The sequence below is a fragment of the Mugil cephalus genome, chromosome 4 (genome assembly GCF_022458985.1).
Source record: "Mugil cephalus isolate CIBA_MC_2020 chromosome 4, CIBA_Mcephalus_1.1, whole genome shotgun sequence".
NCBI lineage: Eukaryota > Metazoa > Chordata > Actinopteri > Mugiliformes > Mugilidae > Mugil > Mugil cephalus.
This window is the reverse complement of record NC_061773.1, coordinates 4,300,508-4,316,984: the sequence shown is the minus strand read 5'-3', so window position 1 is coordinate 4,316,984 and position 16,477 is coordinate 4,300,508. Positions and strand designations below refer to the sequence as shown.

The following is a 16,477-nucleotide window of genomic DNA, read 5'->3' as shown; positions in this document are numbered from 1 at the left end:
TCATACATCTTTTCAGAGATATTATGAGGCAGTGAGTATAGGCCAAACACTAGGCAACCATGCCACGTACCGTCTGAAAAACCTCATGGGTTTCTGTTAAGTGTAATCTTGTTAGAGAATATGTATATGTCAAAGCACAATTGTGGAGCTTGCAGTGGGACCATGAAGAAGTGGAGGGTATTCTTGTGTTGTTTAAATTACATGATTGCATCAAGAAAAATACAGTCATAGAAGAAACTAACCAAGATCCCAGGTAAAAATCAACATTAGAAGAAGGTTTTTGATACTTTTAGAAGTTTAGATTCTTATCCAACGTGTAATATCACCAGGGAGGAATCTGATCCGTCTTGAAATTAATTTAGCAGCATGAAAACAAGCCAGACAGCTGCCACAGTCATAAAACTATCTTCACCCACCGCAACAACAAGGAGTCCTGAGACTCGTGAATTAACAGAACCATGATCTCAAGATCATGAAGTCGGTTTGGGGTTTTAACATTGACACAAGCAGCCTAAATCTAAAGGGAAAAAAATGTGACAAGAAAGTTCTGATGCTTGAAAGGACCAAATGCCTTGAGATAAAGTAGCAACAGCTGTAACCAGGCTGATGTCATGGAGCCAGATTCTCGCAGATCGATTCTCGTCTCGCGAGAGTTCACTGCGCCCAAAAAATTATGGACGTCGGTGGGAACGGCGGTGGGCTAGCTGTAAACAATAAACAGAGAAGTATGCTGCCCAACAAAAGCAGGGGCGAATTTACCCGCAACGCCAGGAAAGATTCAGAGGTACGTGGACAGAGATTTATTGTCCGCACGGGTTTTTCAGTTCAGCAGAAACAGACAAGGCCTCTCCTGCTCCTGCTACTGGAGCGGTAGCTCGCTTTGTAGCTTTGGTAGCATTTCTGACATGAAGTGGCAACTGGCAGCAACAAACGAGGTTGTTTTGGTTGTTTGTGAATGCACTTACATGTGGGCTGTTTATTGTGGTGTCCACAGTTAAGTCGTGTAATGTTAAAGAGCGTTTTAGCCTAGCAGAGGTGGCTAGCTGATGTTAGCCGGCGACAGGCCAGACAGACTAAGTGTCTGAGAGGAATCCGGACCTGTTGAGATCTGTTCCACGTCCTCTGGTAGCTCGTCTGTCTATTGTATCAACCTTAATTGTACTTATTAACCTGCTATGACAGTGTAATCGCAGTGTGTGGGGGTCTCCGTCTGTGATATATAAAGACTGAGTGTCTAGAGGATTCTTAATACAACGAACCCACTTCATCCCCTTAAGTAGTGGTTTAAATAATCACGCAGAGAAGACAGTTCCTGGTAAAGACTTAGTTATACTGAACATATACACATGATTCAAAAGAATGTCTTTATAGATAATAAAAATATACCTTTAAAGTAACGTGGTTGGAGAAGAAAAACTGCTGGTAGCCGCAAGGTAATGTAAACATAGCAAAGGTAGATTCCGATTCAGAAAACCTTACACAATGTACGAAAACACGCTATAAATGTGTGAAACTTTCTAAACCATCCATAGACGATGTAAACGTGACTGTATGACAAAAGTGGATTGAGTGTAAACAAAGATTGTCCTTCTACACGTTTTTGCAGTGGTAGTATGGTTATTACATTGCAACAGAAGACATTTAAGAAAAAGAAACTGTGGGGCAGATCATCAGAATTAGTTGTTATGCAGGTTGTAGTTTTCTGTTATTATTACTTAAAACAAAGGAAGGGTAGTAGGGAAGTTATCCAAATAGAGCTCATTTTAACTATTTTAATTTGTTATGTTGTGATGTACTGTACAAAAATCAGAAACGGCAGATAAGCAAGCCAATAATAAATGGAGTGAAGTCAAGTTCAGCACATTAAATGTAATTACGGTGATGACAAATAAGAAAAAATAGTTCTTCAAAATTGAATAATTGCAGTATTTATGGAAATCTTCTCATTCCAAACATTGCAAACCAAAATATTGTGTTTTTTCTCTTTAACCAAATCAGTTTGATGCATCAGCACATGTCAGCACATGTTTTCAAGTGTTTTGGTTTCCCTATTCTCTGCTGCTGCATTTCATTTAGATTCATAGTGCATATTTCTCCTCAGTATCACATTTCAAGTACAAAATTTGCCATCAAAACTTCAGCGTAATGTTTTTTAATAAATACATATGTTCTCTACACATTACCAACTGCATGTGTAGTGGTTTACCAAGGTTAATTTACAACCACAAACGTTTGATTTATTTGCAACCCATTCACAATCAATATTTAATCGACTGCGGTTTCAGTCACTGCTAAGTGAGAAAAATATCTGTTAGTTTCTAATCCCTGATTTTTCTCGTGTGTTGTGCACAGGGACTGTCTGAGTCTCCAGACCTCGAGTTTGAATATTCGGACACAGACAAGTGGGCAGCAGAGCTGTCAGGTATGTGTCGTTGTCATGGTGACCGAGCCCTTAGAAATGTGTCATTCTTTTCAACCCTCTCACCTAGTCATAGGTAGGTATGCGTGTGCGTGGAGTATTTATAGATTTGTTTTTTCTGTATTTTATCCAGAGCTGTACAGTTACACTGAAGGACCAGAGTTTTCTCTGAACAGAAGGTGCTTTGAGGATGAATTCAAAACTCATGGTGGGTAGTTAAACATATGCATTTAAACTAATTAAATGTACATTAGTTTATTACACCTACTACTGTGTCCTGTGCCTTAGTGTCTGATAAGAAGTGGACGGAGCTGGATGCAGCTCAGCACAGAGCTCACGCCATGCGTCTGTTGGACAGTCTGGAAGTCATCGCCCGAGACAGGAGGCTGAAGGTTGCTAGAGCCATTCTCTACATGGCTCAGGGTCAGTCCACATCGAATTAAATGAAACAGAATTAGATGTTTGTCATCAGTAAGGATACTTTTATTCATCCTGTTATACTTCACATCTGTACGTGTCTTTTTCTCTCCAGGGACGTTTGCAGAGTGCAGCTGTGAGGCCGAGGTTCAGCACTGGATGAGATATAACATATTTCTGTTGCTTGATGTGGGGACCTTCTCTGCTCTGGTGGAACTGCTCAACATGGAGATTGAGTAAGTTCTTCATTAGTTTCCAAGCCCTGTTTGAGTGTATTTGAATTTCAAAACAGTGTAGCTTATTGTTTTTGATGCAAAATATTATTCTGGAAAGTAAAAGACATTTAAGATGCTGTAGACTTTGATTAGCACTTGTTCTGAATCTGAACCAATGAATAAAATAAGCCTTCAATTAGTTTCAATAAGCCTGGTAACATTACAGCAGAAAAACAAAAAGGTTGGTTGGCTCTGCAAGGCTTTAAGTTAATTTGATGTTGGTCGAATGTTCTGTGTGGAGAATCTAATATTATGTGACACATTGTCTGCTTTTCAGCAACAGTGCAGCCTGCAGCAGTGCAGTCAGGAAACCAGCCATCTCCCTGGCTGATAGCACAGATCTGAGGGTGCTGCTTAACATAATGTACCTGATGGTGGAAACGATCCAGCAGGACGACCCCGCTGACAAGCCTGAATGGAAAATCATCAGGGAGACCTTCAGAGCAGAGCTGGGTAAATTCCACCAGAATGACTGCATTTATATCGTGGGTACAAAATGTGCTATGTAAACTAATTCCACCTCCCTCACCCAGGATCTCCTCTGTTCAACAACGAACCAATTTCCGTCATGCTCTTTGGCATGGTTACAAAGTTCTGCAGTGGTCATGCCCCGCACTTCCCCATGAAGAAGGTGTTACTGCTGTTGTGGAAGAGCGTTCTGGTGAGAGATGGAAATGACGGTAATTCACACAAATTCTGGGAGACCACGATGTATTGAAATCCTCCCTTCTCTCTGTTTCAGTTCACACTCGGAGGGTTCGAGCAGCTCCAGAGCATAAAGGTCCATAAGCGTGTTGAGCTGGGTCTTCCTCCTCTCCCGGAGGACAGCATCAGAGTCATTCGCAGCATGAGGGCAGCTTCACCTCCTGCTTCTGCATCCGACCTCATAGAGCAGCAACAGAAACGAGCCCGCCGCGAACACAAGGTACACGGCACTGGTCCAAAAGAAACCCTGTCAGCTGTGACTCTCAATGATGACGTATACACCGATCATCCTTAACATTATGACCACCTTCCTAACATTGTGTTGGTCTCCCTTGTGCCTCCAGAACAGTTGTGATTCATTAGAGAATGGACATGGGTCTTCTGAGTGTGTCCTGTGGTGTCTGGTAACAGGATGTTGTTAGTGGGGGTCTTTGGGTCCTATGAGTTGAGGGGAGGGGCCTCTGTGGATCATCCCACAGACACTTGATCAGTTTGAGAGTCAATTTTGAGGCCAAGTCAACACCTTGTTGCTGTTCTTCATGCTTTTTGAGTCGTTCCCACTGTTTTTGTGTGTGTGTCTGTGTGGACTTGCAGAGTCCAGTTGCCTTTTTAAACCATTTGGATCTGTGTCAGGCTGCATTCTGCTGGGGATGGCTGCTGCCATCAAGGAGTGTCATTGTTATGGGGTGGGGGGTCTGGTCTGGTCTAGGTTGGTGCTGCATGTCTAAGTAACATCCATGTGAATGAATACCAGGTCCAAAAGTTTCCCAGCAGAACATTATTACAAGATGGTTGATGTTATTCTCTTCTCCTGTCAGTGGTCATAATGTTTGGCCTGATCAGTGTATGTGTGCAGTATATTGCTGTTAGGACACTGTGCTGTTATCATATTATTTTTGCCCTAAAACTGCTAAATGTATCTAATCATAATAAGGTTTACTTGTGCAATATACCAGTGCAAAGTCTAACTGGAGGTTAATGCTTTAATTTTTAAGTGGAACAACTTTTTATTTGTTGCTTCATTTAGGCAGTATGCATCCATACTGCATAGTCATGCCCAATTTCTACTGTTAGGTGCCTCTAAGTGTGCATTTATCCATCTTTCTAAGGCCTTATTATCTGTCCCTGCCACAGTTCTCCTCCTCCTGCAGCGTCACGTCAATGTCAATCTCTCTAACATTTGTCACACAGGCGCTGATCAAACAGGACAACCTGGACGCGTTCAACGAAAAGGATCCTTACAAGGCTGATGACTCCCGTGAAGATGAGGATGACAATGATGATAACGACAATTCTATAGAGACAGAGACTTTCCCTCTAGAGAGGGACGAGGTGATGCCACCACCTATTCCTCACCCTCCGTCAGAGAGGGTGTCCTTCCCCAAGGGTCTGCCCTGGGCTCCTAAAGTCAGGTACCGTTCAGTCAGTGATGCTCTGTTTGCACTCACTCCTAGTTTAGAGAAAATGTTTCATATTTTTATGTTACTGTAATAAAAATTTAGAGTGGATTTTTTTGCCAAGTCTTCAAGTACACAAAATGGAAATAATAATTGGGTTTTTGAATTGTTCTCCAACAGGGAAAAAGATATAGAAAATTTTCTGGAATCAAGTCGAAGTAAATTCATCGGTTACACACTTGGAAGGTGAGTTTCCTTTCAGTTGGCTGTGACATGTAGTGACTGAACAGACCCCAAGTACCTCTCATTGTTTTATATATATATATATGTGCTGAGGTAATGTGTTAAAGTATTTTGTGCATGCCTTTCAGCGATACAGACACGGTGGTTGGTTTACCCCGGCCGATTCATGAGAGCATCAAAACACTAAAGCAGGTATTACGACACTTTGCACGGTACTTTATTAATTGATGAGTTATTCTGGAAAGCTGTGTGCTAATTTATTACATTTCTGACATTTCTACATTACAATTTTCAGCACAAGTACGTTTCTATAGCTGAAATACAAGTTACAAAGGAGGAGGAATTTCAGAAAACCCCTTTGTCTGGTGTAAGTCTACACAAAACTCATTTGCTTTAATAATTAGTTATGAATGAGACAAAGTATAAGGTTTACCTTTCTGTCTGTGGAAGGCACACCTTGAAGGTTTGAAACTGTTTGTGTTTGTGATTCCTTGTCGTCAGGGTGAAGAGGAAGTGGAGATGTCTGCCACTGAGCTGCTCTATCAGGGAATTCTGCCCAGTTTGCCTCAATACATGGTTAGTATGAGCAGATGCTTTATGAGGTTCTGCTGCAGGACCACTTCATCTTCTCAAGTGTCTGGCAGCAGCAGCCATGTACAAATCCTCAGCACATAGATCAAACTGAACATGGTGTTCATACAGGAATAAATCCCACACCCACACTTGCTGCCTTATTCTACATTTTCGATGCAGTTATCTCCTTGATTTCTTGAAAAAAGTTTTTTTATTATTATTATTATTATTTTCTAAATTTTGGCCGCATGAAAGCTGAAAGTGTACTGCTCAGGGCATGTCAGAGCTTTCTCTCTCCCTGCCATGCTTTGATTACTCTTTGAACATGAATGCAACATTATGAGATATTTTGTGAGGTTACTCCTTGAATCAGAGTGAAATATAATCTATGTTTCTAACACTGCCTTATTGTGCTGTTTTAATTCTGGTTCATGGACCAGTAGATGAACAAGTAGACAGAACGAAAAGAAGAAAACTGTAGCATCAGTGAGACATTAAGGATCTTTACTAATGTCAATAGTCACAGTTGATTACAGCTCAGACATCAACTGCTGATCTTCACTGTCTCGTCAAACTGACAACATCGAATCACGATGCGTCTCTCCTGAACGTTAGATTGCTTTGCTGAAGATCCTGCTCGCTGCGGCTCCAACGTCCAAGGCCAAAACGGACTCCATTAACATCCTGGCAGACGTGCTGCCTGAGGAGATGCCGTAAGTGGATTTAACAGCCTGCTCCTCATTCAGTGCAGCATCACATGCTGATCGTAGAAATGCAAGGAAATGGGCTTTGATTTAGGGGAATAGAGCATTAATCAGAATTATCAAGCAGAACTATGTTAGAACCTGATAAAGCTCGTGAAGTAGCTGAAGACGTGCTGATTTCTTCTGTCTGACTCTGCAGAACCACAGTGTTGCAGAGCATGAAGCTTGGCGTCGATGTTAATCGGCACAAAGAGATCATTGTGAAAGCCATCTCTGCCATCCTGCTGCTGCTTCTGAAGCACTTCAAACTTAACCACATCTACCAGGTGCCTTGACCACACACTCGTTTACACCCTGTTACATGAACAGAAAGAAAATCTCTCTTTTTTTCAACATCCCTTAGATCTGAGGAAGCTGTCCTCTCTGACTCTGACTGAATATGTTGTTTTTGTGCATTTTTATAGTTTGAGTACATGGCTCAACATCTGGTGTTTGCCAACTGCATCCCACTCATTCTGAAGTTCTTCAACCAGAACATCATGTCTTACATCACAGCTAAGAATAGGTACGTGTTCAAAGAATAAAACCATCTTTTCTATTCATAGTGAACACCATTGCTTTTGTGTCACTGTTTTCAACGTTCTCTCCTCAACAGCATTTCAGTCCTTGACTTTCCATATTGTGTGGTGCATGAACTCCCAGAGTTGACTGCTGAGAGTTTGGTGAGTTTTCATATTTCTCTTGTCTTTTGTTCATCAGTTGTCATCATTAATGTCGTATTGACTGTTGAATGTTAATGGTGGGTGATTTTTGTTACAGGAAGCAGGAGACAACAATCAGTTTTGTTGGAGGAATCTGTTCTCCTGTATTAACCTCCTGAGGATCCTCAACAAACTGACCAAGTGGAAGCACTCCAGGACCATGGTGAGAGCATTTAAATGACATGATAGATGAGTCGTGTGTGTATTTATGTGAATGTACACACACACACACACACACACACACACACACACACACTCACATGGTGTGGGGGTAAACAATGATCTTTCCTCCACCAGATGCTGGTTGTGTTTAAGTCGGCTCCCATCCTGAAGAGGGCGCTGAAGGTGAAGCAGGCCATGATGCAGCTGTACGTCCTCAAACTGCTTAAAGTGCAGACAAAATACCTGGGGCGTCAGTGGAGGAAGAGCAACATGAAGACCATGTCTGCCATCTATCAGAAAGTCCGACATCGCCTCAATGACGACTGGGCATATGGAAACGGTGAGAGAACACAAAGCTGTTCATTTTTCATCAACCAAATCCTGGAGCTTGAACATGTTCATCCAGTGATATACTAGCATGTAGTAGCCAGACCCTTATTCTTGCTGTGGTAATCCACATTTTAAAATGATTTCACTGTCAGTATATTTTAAGACAGCTTATAAACATGTATGCTTTAATGAAAGTGGATCAGTGCTGCCTGACAGGACTGGTTTTGAGGGTTTTGTCTTCAACAATCATAGATGATTTTTGTATCATCTGGTTTATAATTTGTACTACATGTTTTTATTGAAGCTTAATAATTCCTTAAACTAAACCAATCCATTACATATTATTTTTTTTTTCTGGGAGCAGATCTGGATGCTCGTCCCTGGGACTTCCAGGCGGAGGAGTGCGCTCTGCGGGCCAACATCGAACGCTTCAACAGCCGTCGCTACGACAAGAGCCAGAGCAACCCAGACTTCCTGCCTGTGGACAACTGCCTGCAAAGTGTTCTGGGACAGAGAGTGGACCTGCCGGAGGACTTCCAAATGAACTATGACCTGTGGCTGGAGCGCGAGGTCTTCTCCAAACCTATTTCCTGGGAAGAACTGCTACAGTGAAAATAAGCCAACATCCTTATTATTATTATTATTATTTTGTTTTTGTTCTGTTTTTTTAAGATAGACCGTTTTAATCAGGAGTTCAGACGAACCACCAACAGTGCTCTCACTGATCAGATGTGTGCAGACTGAAGGTGATGGATGGTTTTCATTCTCAGAAGACACCCAGATGTTGACTCATGGGGTGGACTGGTGTGGTGTTACAGTTGCATCCGGCCTCCGACCAAATGCTTTATGTGATGAACTTTTTGCCTTTAAGAAATTTAGCATTATTGTGATCATCCTTTTGTATTTAGGTTCCCTCGGACTTTCCTCCCTCGCCCCCACTTTTTTTAAACGAAATGACTAATAATGAGTTTTGTGCTAAACTCCATTTGTGGACTCATCTCCTTCTTTCCATTAACAGGTCTTTGCTCTGTGTGCCTCTTACCTGCTACAGTGGGTCAGCAACTGACCTGGAAGCACTACATGACCATATGTTCACTTTTAATCTTTAATACATTTATTTGGAGTATATTTTATGTATTAACTGTTAATGAGAGGCAGACATCAGCACATTTAAGTTCATAAATATAACATTCCTTGCTTTCATCTTGTGAGTTTATCTTCTTTGGAGAGATGAAGGGAGTGGACGGGAGCTTTTTAGTCACAATTTCTGTGTTCACAAATAAACCCTCTAGTTTTTGATAGTTACTGTGTCCTAAGGTGGATGAACTCCTGCTTACCAGATCAACCTCATCATTGTGTTCGTAGTTGATTTCATTTTTTTCCCCGAGTGCTGAGTACACGCCTACATGAGTACATGGAGATACAGCCTTGAATTTTTACCCAAGAACAATTTGCGCTTTTTGTGTGGAAGCATTTCTTTCACACAATTTAACTGTTTTACTCTCCAGACATAATTTCGATGCCAGTTACAGACACATCTTCCTTTTTCATTATTCTTTGATTTTATTATAGAGGTTAAGGAAATGAAAATACATGTAAATTGTGAAATTTATTTATGTCTTTGTTTTACATTGATTTAAATACTGTAATAAAATTATACTGTCCGCCATTCAATTTACTTTAGTTTCTTAAACTACTTTTTGCTTTTTTTTAAAAAAATAGTGGTTGTAGAGATGTTTTCCAGATATTAATGACAAATCTATATAATCAAGTGGAGTCTTTGATAATGAACTTCTTTTTATTCTTTCTGTCTGGGTGGAAATGAATTGTGGAAACACATGATATCCACAATAGAGCCAATGTGGCTCACTATGCAAGAAGAGTAAGAATGTCCAGGACTTGAGACGATTTGTTTATTTTCACTCATGCCCATGTAATATGAACACAACCTTTTTCAATGACACTTTGACTTGTCACAGCATGAAAACCTCAGAGGTATTAATGATCGTTTAATTCCTGCAAATATTCCAGAGAGACAAAAGCCAAACCAGACCTAAGTGGAATACAGCCATCAGTAACATGTCAGCACTTGTGACAAATCAAAACGTCTTTGGGGCTGAGGGCGTCCTGAGAGCAGGGGATCATGGGAAAATGATGAGTGAAGCTTGCTGTGACTCATAAATAATGAAGTCAGTTTGAACTTGTTTATTTCTAATTGCTTTGCGAGCATAAGCTACATCCGAGGTAATAAAAAAGGAACTCGAGTCATTTCGTTTTATTGTCGGTGCTACGATCATGCAAACTCTCCATCCTGTCTGAATACAACATAATTAAACTCACAAATGAACCAATCAGTCACTGGAGAACTGGCCAAAGCGTCCTGACAGAGACGCCCTGAAAGCGTCATGTTTTGGCGCCGTTTTCAACACATTCATGTAAGTGATTTAAATCAATAGTCAAGAAATTGTGGTGATTTTTGCTCATCTTTTGCTAATGTTGATTGTTCAATTATTTCAAAGCTGCGACTTCCAAAAGCAATATAATCTACAAACATGCATTTGTGTTTGCGCACGGTGTTCCGGTCTTTGAGCTCAAACTCTGTAACAGAGCGACACTACTTCTCCTCCTCCTTCCCTTCTGTTAAGTGTCTGAACGGCTCTACTGTAGCAAGACGTCTCACCCAGCAATGAACCGTCCAAAAGCTACATGCACTTTCCAGAAACAGTACCACTGTACTATAATTTATTAATATAATTACCCCAGACAGTCTTTTTGCAGATGTACACTGATCAGGCATAACATTATGACCACCTCCCTAATGTTGAGTAGATTTCTCTTTTGCCTCCAAAACAGTTGTGTCTCATCAGAGAATGGACATGGGCCTACTGAGGGTATCAGTTTGGGACTGGGTGGATATGGAGGCCAGGTTCGTGTGTGGGGGTGGTACATGTCTAAGTAACATCCATATGAATCCCAACATGAATTGTCACAAGATGGTCAACGTTATTCACTTCTCCTGTCAGTGGTCATAATGTTGTGGCTGATCGGTGTATATGGGTTGTGGGTATAGGCCTCGACAGGATGTGAGTTTAGCTAACAACAGCAACAACAATCACTTCAAATGTTCAGCGCTTCAACAGTTGCCCTTGTATTGAGTAATAACGTGTTGATAACTTCATAACTTTAGATGAGTTCTCCAGTTGTCTCATTAGAAGAGAAGATAGAAACAAGCTACCTGCTGGTTTATTCAAGGTGTTTATGACAATCTGAAAAAGATCTGAAGGTGCATTCATGTTTAAGGAGTCAGTACTATGATCGCAGGGCGTGTCTGAAACATGAATGAATCAACAACAACAACAAAAAACCGTCATGTTTTCAATTCAAATATTTTAGTCACACCCACCCTGACATCAAGAAACCACCACATAAAGGACTTTGGCTCAGGAAACAGAAACAGGAACCCAAAGTAATGTCGACGCGGACGGTCATGGCAGAGTCTCACGTATCTGTGAGGACGAACCACCTGTGCTGTCCCATCTGCAAACGGCTCCTCAGAGACCCCGCAACCATACCCTGCGGACACAACTTCTGCACGTGTTGCATCCAGCGGTGTTTTGACCTCGACGCGAGGTTCAACCATTCCTACCGCTGCCCTGAATGCCGCCGACAGTTTCCCTCCAGACCGCAGCTGATCAGAAACACAACTCTGGCGGAGGTGGTGAGGGAGTCCGTTTGTGCCAGTAAGAGAAGGAAGACGTCGGAGGACTCCCAGCAGAGCCCAGCGGGACCGAGGAAGGCTTTGTGCTCGACACACAACTGTCCTCTGGATGTCTACTGCTACACGGATGAGCTGATCATCTGCCAGTTGTGCGCCACAGCTCAACACGGCGGGCACAGCTTTGGTGTGGTGATAGAGGAGCGGAGGAGGAAACAGGTGTGTGAGACTAATTATAAGACTTTAACACGTTTTAGGCTGATCATATGTTTTTTATTATTATTATTTATATGTATTTTAAAAAGAAAAAAACTTTTTTCATTAATCACTGAGCTCAGAACTCCACTGATCAGCCACAACATTGTGACCCCTGACAGGATAAGTAAATAACATTGACCATCTTGTGACAATTCATAGTTCTGTTGGGAGACTTTTGGACCTGGTATTCATTCATGTGGATGTTACTTAGACATGTAGCACCCACCCCATAGCAGTGACACTCCTTGATGGCAGCATTCATCCCCAGCAGGATGCAGCCTGACATAGACGCACACATAAAACTGTTTAGGAACAACTAAAAAACAAAACATGAAAAACAGCACAAGGTGTTGACCTGGTCTCCAAATTCACTAGATCCCAAACTGATTAAGTATCTGTAGGATGATCATCCTCTCAACACATTGGACCCCACTAACATTGACACCCTCAGAAGGCCCATGTCCATGCTTTGATGAGTCACAAGAGTGACGTACACTATGTTAAGAAGGTGGTCATAATGTTGTGCCTGATTGGTGTATGTGAGCAATTGTCCGCTTGTTTGTTTTTCCTGCTTATGCAGCAACTTTGGGAACAAAATATACTCATACTCATGCTGCGCTATATGTCTCACTCACTGATAATGAGATAATCAGCTGTCAGTGGTCATAATGTTATGGAGTATAGCACAGAGAGGCCAGACGTACGGAATAATATCAGTGCTTTTTTAATGCTATTGTTCTTATTCTGCTTCCAAATCACATCTCAGTAAATGTTGTGTTTGTCAATCCAACTGAAGGAGGAGATAAAGACGATGCAGATGAAAATCAGGCAGATTCTTCAGAATCTAGAAGGGAAAGAGGAGAACAAGGGGATGGTGCTCAAAGAGATTGAGGTGAGGACAGCACCAGAGAGCCATACTTTGTTTATATTGCACTGTATATACCAGATTTACTGATCCCACTGACATATGACGTAATGCAGGAGGCAGCCACACAAACAGAGGATGACTGTGAAGCCGCCATAGTCAATGTCATTGATTCCCTCCAGAGACATTTTGAATCTGTGAGAAAGATGATTAGGGCTCAGCAAGAGGCGGCCGAAGCTCAGGTTCGTCTGCAGACTCACCAGGACAAGATGGCGGCGATGAAGAAGAGGGAAGCTGAGCTGGCCTCTCTGGCTCAGACTGAAAACAATGTCGACTTCCTGCGGGTACAACCATCACATGACTGGAAACATTCCATGAATCCAGTTCGACGAATCATCTCTCCATTCAAATGTCTCTGCTCTCTTGACAGAAATGGAGTTCTCTGAAGCTCCTCTGTGAAACAGACCTCGTCAGTTGCGTTGGTGAGGATCCACTGCTCCCCTTTCAGTCCACAAAGGAAGCTGTTGAAAAGCTCAGGAAGCGGCTGGAGGAATTCTGTGACGAAGAGTTTGCTTCAGTCACCCAAACCGGTATGTGTCTTTGCTGGCGCTTTTCACAGCAGGAGAAAAAGATGAGGATGACGTGCAGTGAAGAGGTGAAGCATGTATTTCACTGTCGCCGGGTTTGTGTCTCAAACTGTTCTCTGAATGATCTGGGATTTTATACATTCTTCTTCGGCAAAGATGGATGAGAGAGTAGCACCAGACCTTGTTTCTTTGTAATTATAGACTTCTGTGTGACAGGTGTCCACGGGTGTGCCGTCCTGTCAGACAGTTCCTGGTTACAGGCACGCTACTGTAGAAGAGAGGCTGCTTATGAAACCACATAAAGCTGTGTCTTTGTTTAACTGTCCCTGGATGCCTCTCCAACAGAAGCTGAGCAAATCCAACAGTTTTTAATGATTTTTTTCCCCAAGTTCCCAGCGCATTTTTTGTGTTCCATGGTCCGAGTGCTGGTTTCCTGGGACTATGCTAGAATTGAATCCTTGTTTTCGTCAGTGACACTTAAAAATGTTCTCTTGATGTGTTTTAGGTTCCTCTGGAGTTGCCAATAATCCAGTGGAAGAGCCTAAAACCAGAGAAGAGTTTCTGCAATGTAAGTTTATTCATGCGACTACAGTTTTATTCCTAAATTAAATGATTTTAACCTTGGTCTTCTTTATCTCAGATGCATGCAAGCTTTCTCTGGACTGCACAACAGCTCACGAGAACCTGATTATTTCTGAAGGAGCCAAAGAGGTGATGCAGAGCAATCAGAAATGTAACACTCCAGCTCTCCGCTCCCCGCAGAGGTTCATGCATCGACAGCAGGTGCTGTGCAGGGAGGGACTGGAGGCCGAGCGCTGCTACTATGAGGTAGAGGTGAAGGGAGATAAAGTAGAGATTGCGCTCGCCTATAAAGGAATGGACAGAAAGTCTCGCTCTAAACTGTCCGCTTTTGGGGGCAACGTACATTCCTGGAGTCTGGATCGCTCAAAATACTACTCTGTGAGCCACAACACTCACAGCGTCCAGCTCACGGCATCCCCCAGCCACTGCAGGATCGGGGTGTATCTTAAATTTAAACAGGGCACTTTGTGTTTCTACGAAGTGTCAAACAGCATGAAGTTTCTTTACAAGCTTGAAACCAAATTCACAGAGCCACTGTATCCAGGCTTCTGGCTCGGAGAGAAGTGCTGCATCAGGATCTGTGATTTGACTGCACACTAGTTGGACTCACACACATAAAGAAAACATAGATCCTGTTGAGCGTCGTCCGCACAGGTTTGCATTGGAAATTATACAGAAGGACACATTTACATGTGCTGGACTGTATCACAGATAAGATAAGATGTGAAAGTGAAAGTGGCATGAATTAAAGTTTTAAGAGGCCCCTTTTTGCTTCACCACCTCTGTCTGGACACAAGACAAAATTTCGTCTTATACACAACTCTTAATTTTTTCATTTTGTATTATTTTTATGTCTCTGTTATCTCAATGCTACTTTAATTATATTGATTCTATTTTTTTATCTTTTCATTTTTTGTCTTAGGTTGTAGCTCTAACAAGTAATTAAAAAGGTGTTTATATATATATATATATATAAAATGTTTATATTATAAATTCAGTCACAAATTCTGTTCTTGAGAGTCGAATCTGAAATACAACTCTTCTCTAATATAGAAGAACAGCGTCCACTAACAGTTTAAAAAATGCTTCTTACTATGTGAAATGTTTTGAATCTACTGACATTCTTAAGAGTAAATGTATGTGTTGTATGTGTTTGGGACACAACTAATGACAGCGGTGCTTTAAACCGAATGCTAATATCAGAACGCTCACAGTAACAATGATGACTTGTAGCAGAGATAAAATGTATTTGTATTCATCATCATGTGAACAGTAAAAATTACTTGGTTATCAGTGTCTGGGGAGTTATATGCGTACAAAACAGCCACATGGAGGAAACATCCATATTTCTATTGACTCTACAGTGTCCACAATGGTACAATTTGAAAATGTGCAATGCAAATAAAATGGACAAAGGTTCAAGAGGATTATTTTGTGGCCAGATTCCCCCTCAAATCCATTTTGACACACTGGCTACTGTTGTTATTATCTCAGGTAAACAGCTCGCCAAAGCAGGGGCACTCAGGACTTGAGTTTAACCAAATTAAATGTGATTCGAACCATGTTTATTCACTATGTTGATCTTGAGAAGCAGCGGAGTTCATTAAGCGAATAATGGTTAAGAAATGCATCTTGTGGTTTAGTAATGAAATAATGTAAGAAAAACAGGAAACATCTGGCTGAAGGAAGGAGTGGAATGGGCAACTGAAACTTGTGCTTCTGTGTCTCAAGGAAAGTTGGGACATGTTCAGGGGAAAGTTCTAGAAAAATGGCCAAATGTTCAAACCCTGATTAACGTGTTATAAGTGTAAAATTCGTATTGGTTGGAAAGACTATGTTAGTCAGTCATGATGATGTTTTAAAAGTCGTCTTTGAAGTATAAAGGATTAAATGCATAGTACATTTTGTGATTTTCATGTTGGACATGGCCACCCCCTATATGGTGCTATTTTGGCTGTAAAGGTTCTGTCTGTTACCCCCCTGCTTAGCAGGTGAAGATGGATTATTTTCTCGCAGTCAAGAAGACACATTGGACCGCAGTGAGGACTTTTTTTCAACAAAAGGACTGAAACAACGTCCACCAGGGACTTTCTTACCTCACAACCCATCCACTGAAGCACGGCAGCAGCAGATCAGGTGTGACTGCATTTGTCATGTGGCTCAGTCGACTTCCTTCCCCAAAAGGACTGAACTGGATATTCTCCACCTAGCTAGCTCATAAGTTATTGAATTTGAACATGTTTAATCTGTTTTATTTTTGGTTTTACAACACCTATTCATTTTTTGATTACTTGATTGATTGACTGTGGGAAGCCTCCCTGAGCGGTAGCACCAGGGGTGAGAGGTAGTGGGGCAGACGTCAGGATTAAAGGTGGTTAGAAGGCAAGCTACCCCACCTTCAGCTTGAGTAGTGCTCCATTGACGTGAGGCTGTAACCATTTTGAAACGGAGAGGGTGATCAGGATTTTTCCCAGTATCTAACAA

At 41.7% G+C, this 16,477-nt stretch overlaps 2 protein-coding genes across 3 annotated transcripts; both read left to right on the top strand.

Moving 5' to 3' along the window:
• Positions 1-628: 628 nt before the first annotated feature.
• strip1 (striatin interacting protein 1) lies at positions 629-9,655 on the top strand. Its single transcript, XM_047583691.1, has 20 exons — positions 629-784; positions 2,353-2,422; positions 2,553-2,627; positions 2,708-2,842; positions 2,952-3,072; positions 3,389-3,564; positions 3,645-3,772; positions 3,854-4,036; positions 5,008-5,228; positions 5,394-5,459; positions 5,585-5,648; positions 5,752-5,823; positions 5,958-6,032; positions 6,645-6,742; positions 6,933-7,059; positions 7,198-7,298; positions 7,389-7,455; positions 7,553-7,657; positions 7,792-7,996; positions 8,351-9,655. Exons 1-20 carry the CDS (start codon positions 674-676, stop codon positions 8,596-8,598), a joined length of 2,448 nt encoding a protein of 815 aa, XP_047439647.1. The 5' UTR covers positions 629-673; the 3' UTR covers positions 8,599-9,655.
• A 1,651-nt stretch (positions 9,656-11,306) lies between these two features.
• LOC125007197 (tripartite motif-containing protein 16-like protein) lies at positions 11,307-15,412 on the top strand. Of its 2 annotated transcripts, none has more exons than XM_047583847.1 (6): positions 11,307-11,920; positions 12,756-12,851; positions 13,007-13,168; positions 13,255-13,414; positions 13,917-13,979; positions 14,052-15,412. In XM_047583847.1, exons 1-6 carry the CDS (start codon positions 11,456-11,458, stop codon positions 14,591-14,593), a joined length of 1,488 nt encoding a protein of 495 aa, XP_047439803.1. In that variant the 5' UTR covers positions 11,307-11,455; the 3' UTR covers positions 14,594-15,412. The 2 variants fall into 2 exon arrangements, with proteins under 2 accessions (XP_047439803.1, XP_047439802.1); XM_047583846.1 differs by having other exon boundaries at positions 11,310-11,920; positions 12,941-13,168.
• The last annotated feature ends 1,065 nt before the right edge of the window (positions 15,413-16,477 follow it).

Excerpts from the sequence above, each read along its gene's own strand:
- LOC125007197 (XM_047583846.1), top strand. The coding sequence starts at position 11,456 with ATGTCGACGCGGACGGTCATGGCAGAGTCTCACGTATCTGTGAGGACG. Across the intron at positions 13,169-13,254 it reads ACAATGTCGACTTCCTGCGG|AAATGGAGTTCTCTGAAGCT; the intron begins GTACAACCATCA and ends CTCTCTTGACAG. Across the intron at positions 13,415-13,916 it reads TGCTTCAGTCACCCAAACCG|GTTCCTCTGGAGTTGCCAAT; the intron begins GTATGTGTCTTT and ends GATGTGTTTTAG.
- strip1 (XM_047583691.1), top strand. The coding sequence starts at position 674 with ATGGACGTCGGTGGGAACGGCGGTGGGCTAGCTGTAAACAATAAACAG. Across the intron at positions 4,037-5,007 it reads GAGCCCGCCGCGAACACAAG|GCGCTGATCAAACAGGACAA; the intron begins GTACACGGCACT and ends TTTGTCACACAG. Across the intron at positions 7,997-8,350 it reads CGACTGGGCATATGGAAACG|ATCTGGATGCTCGTCCCTGG; the intron begins GTGAGAGAACAC and ends TTCTGGGAGCAG.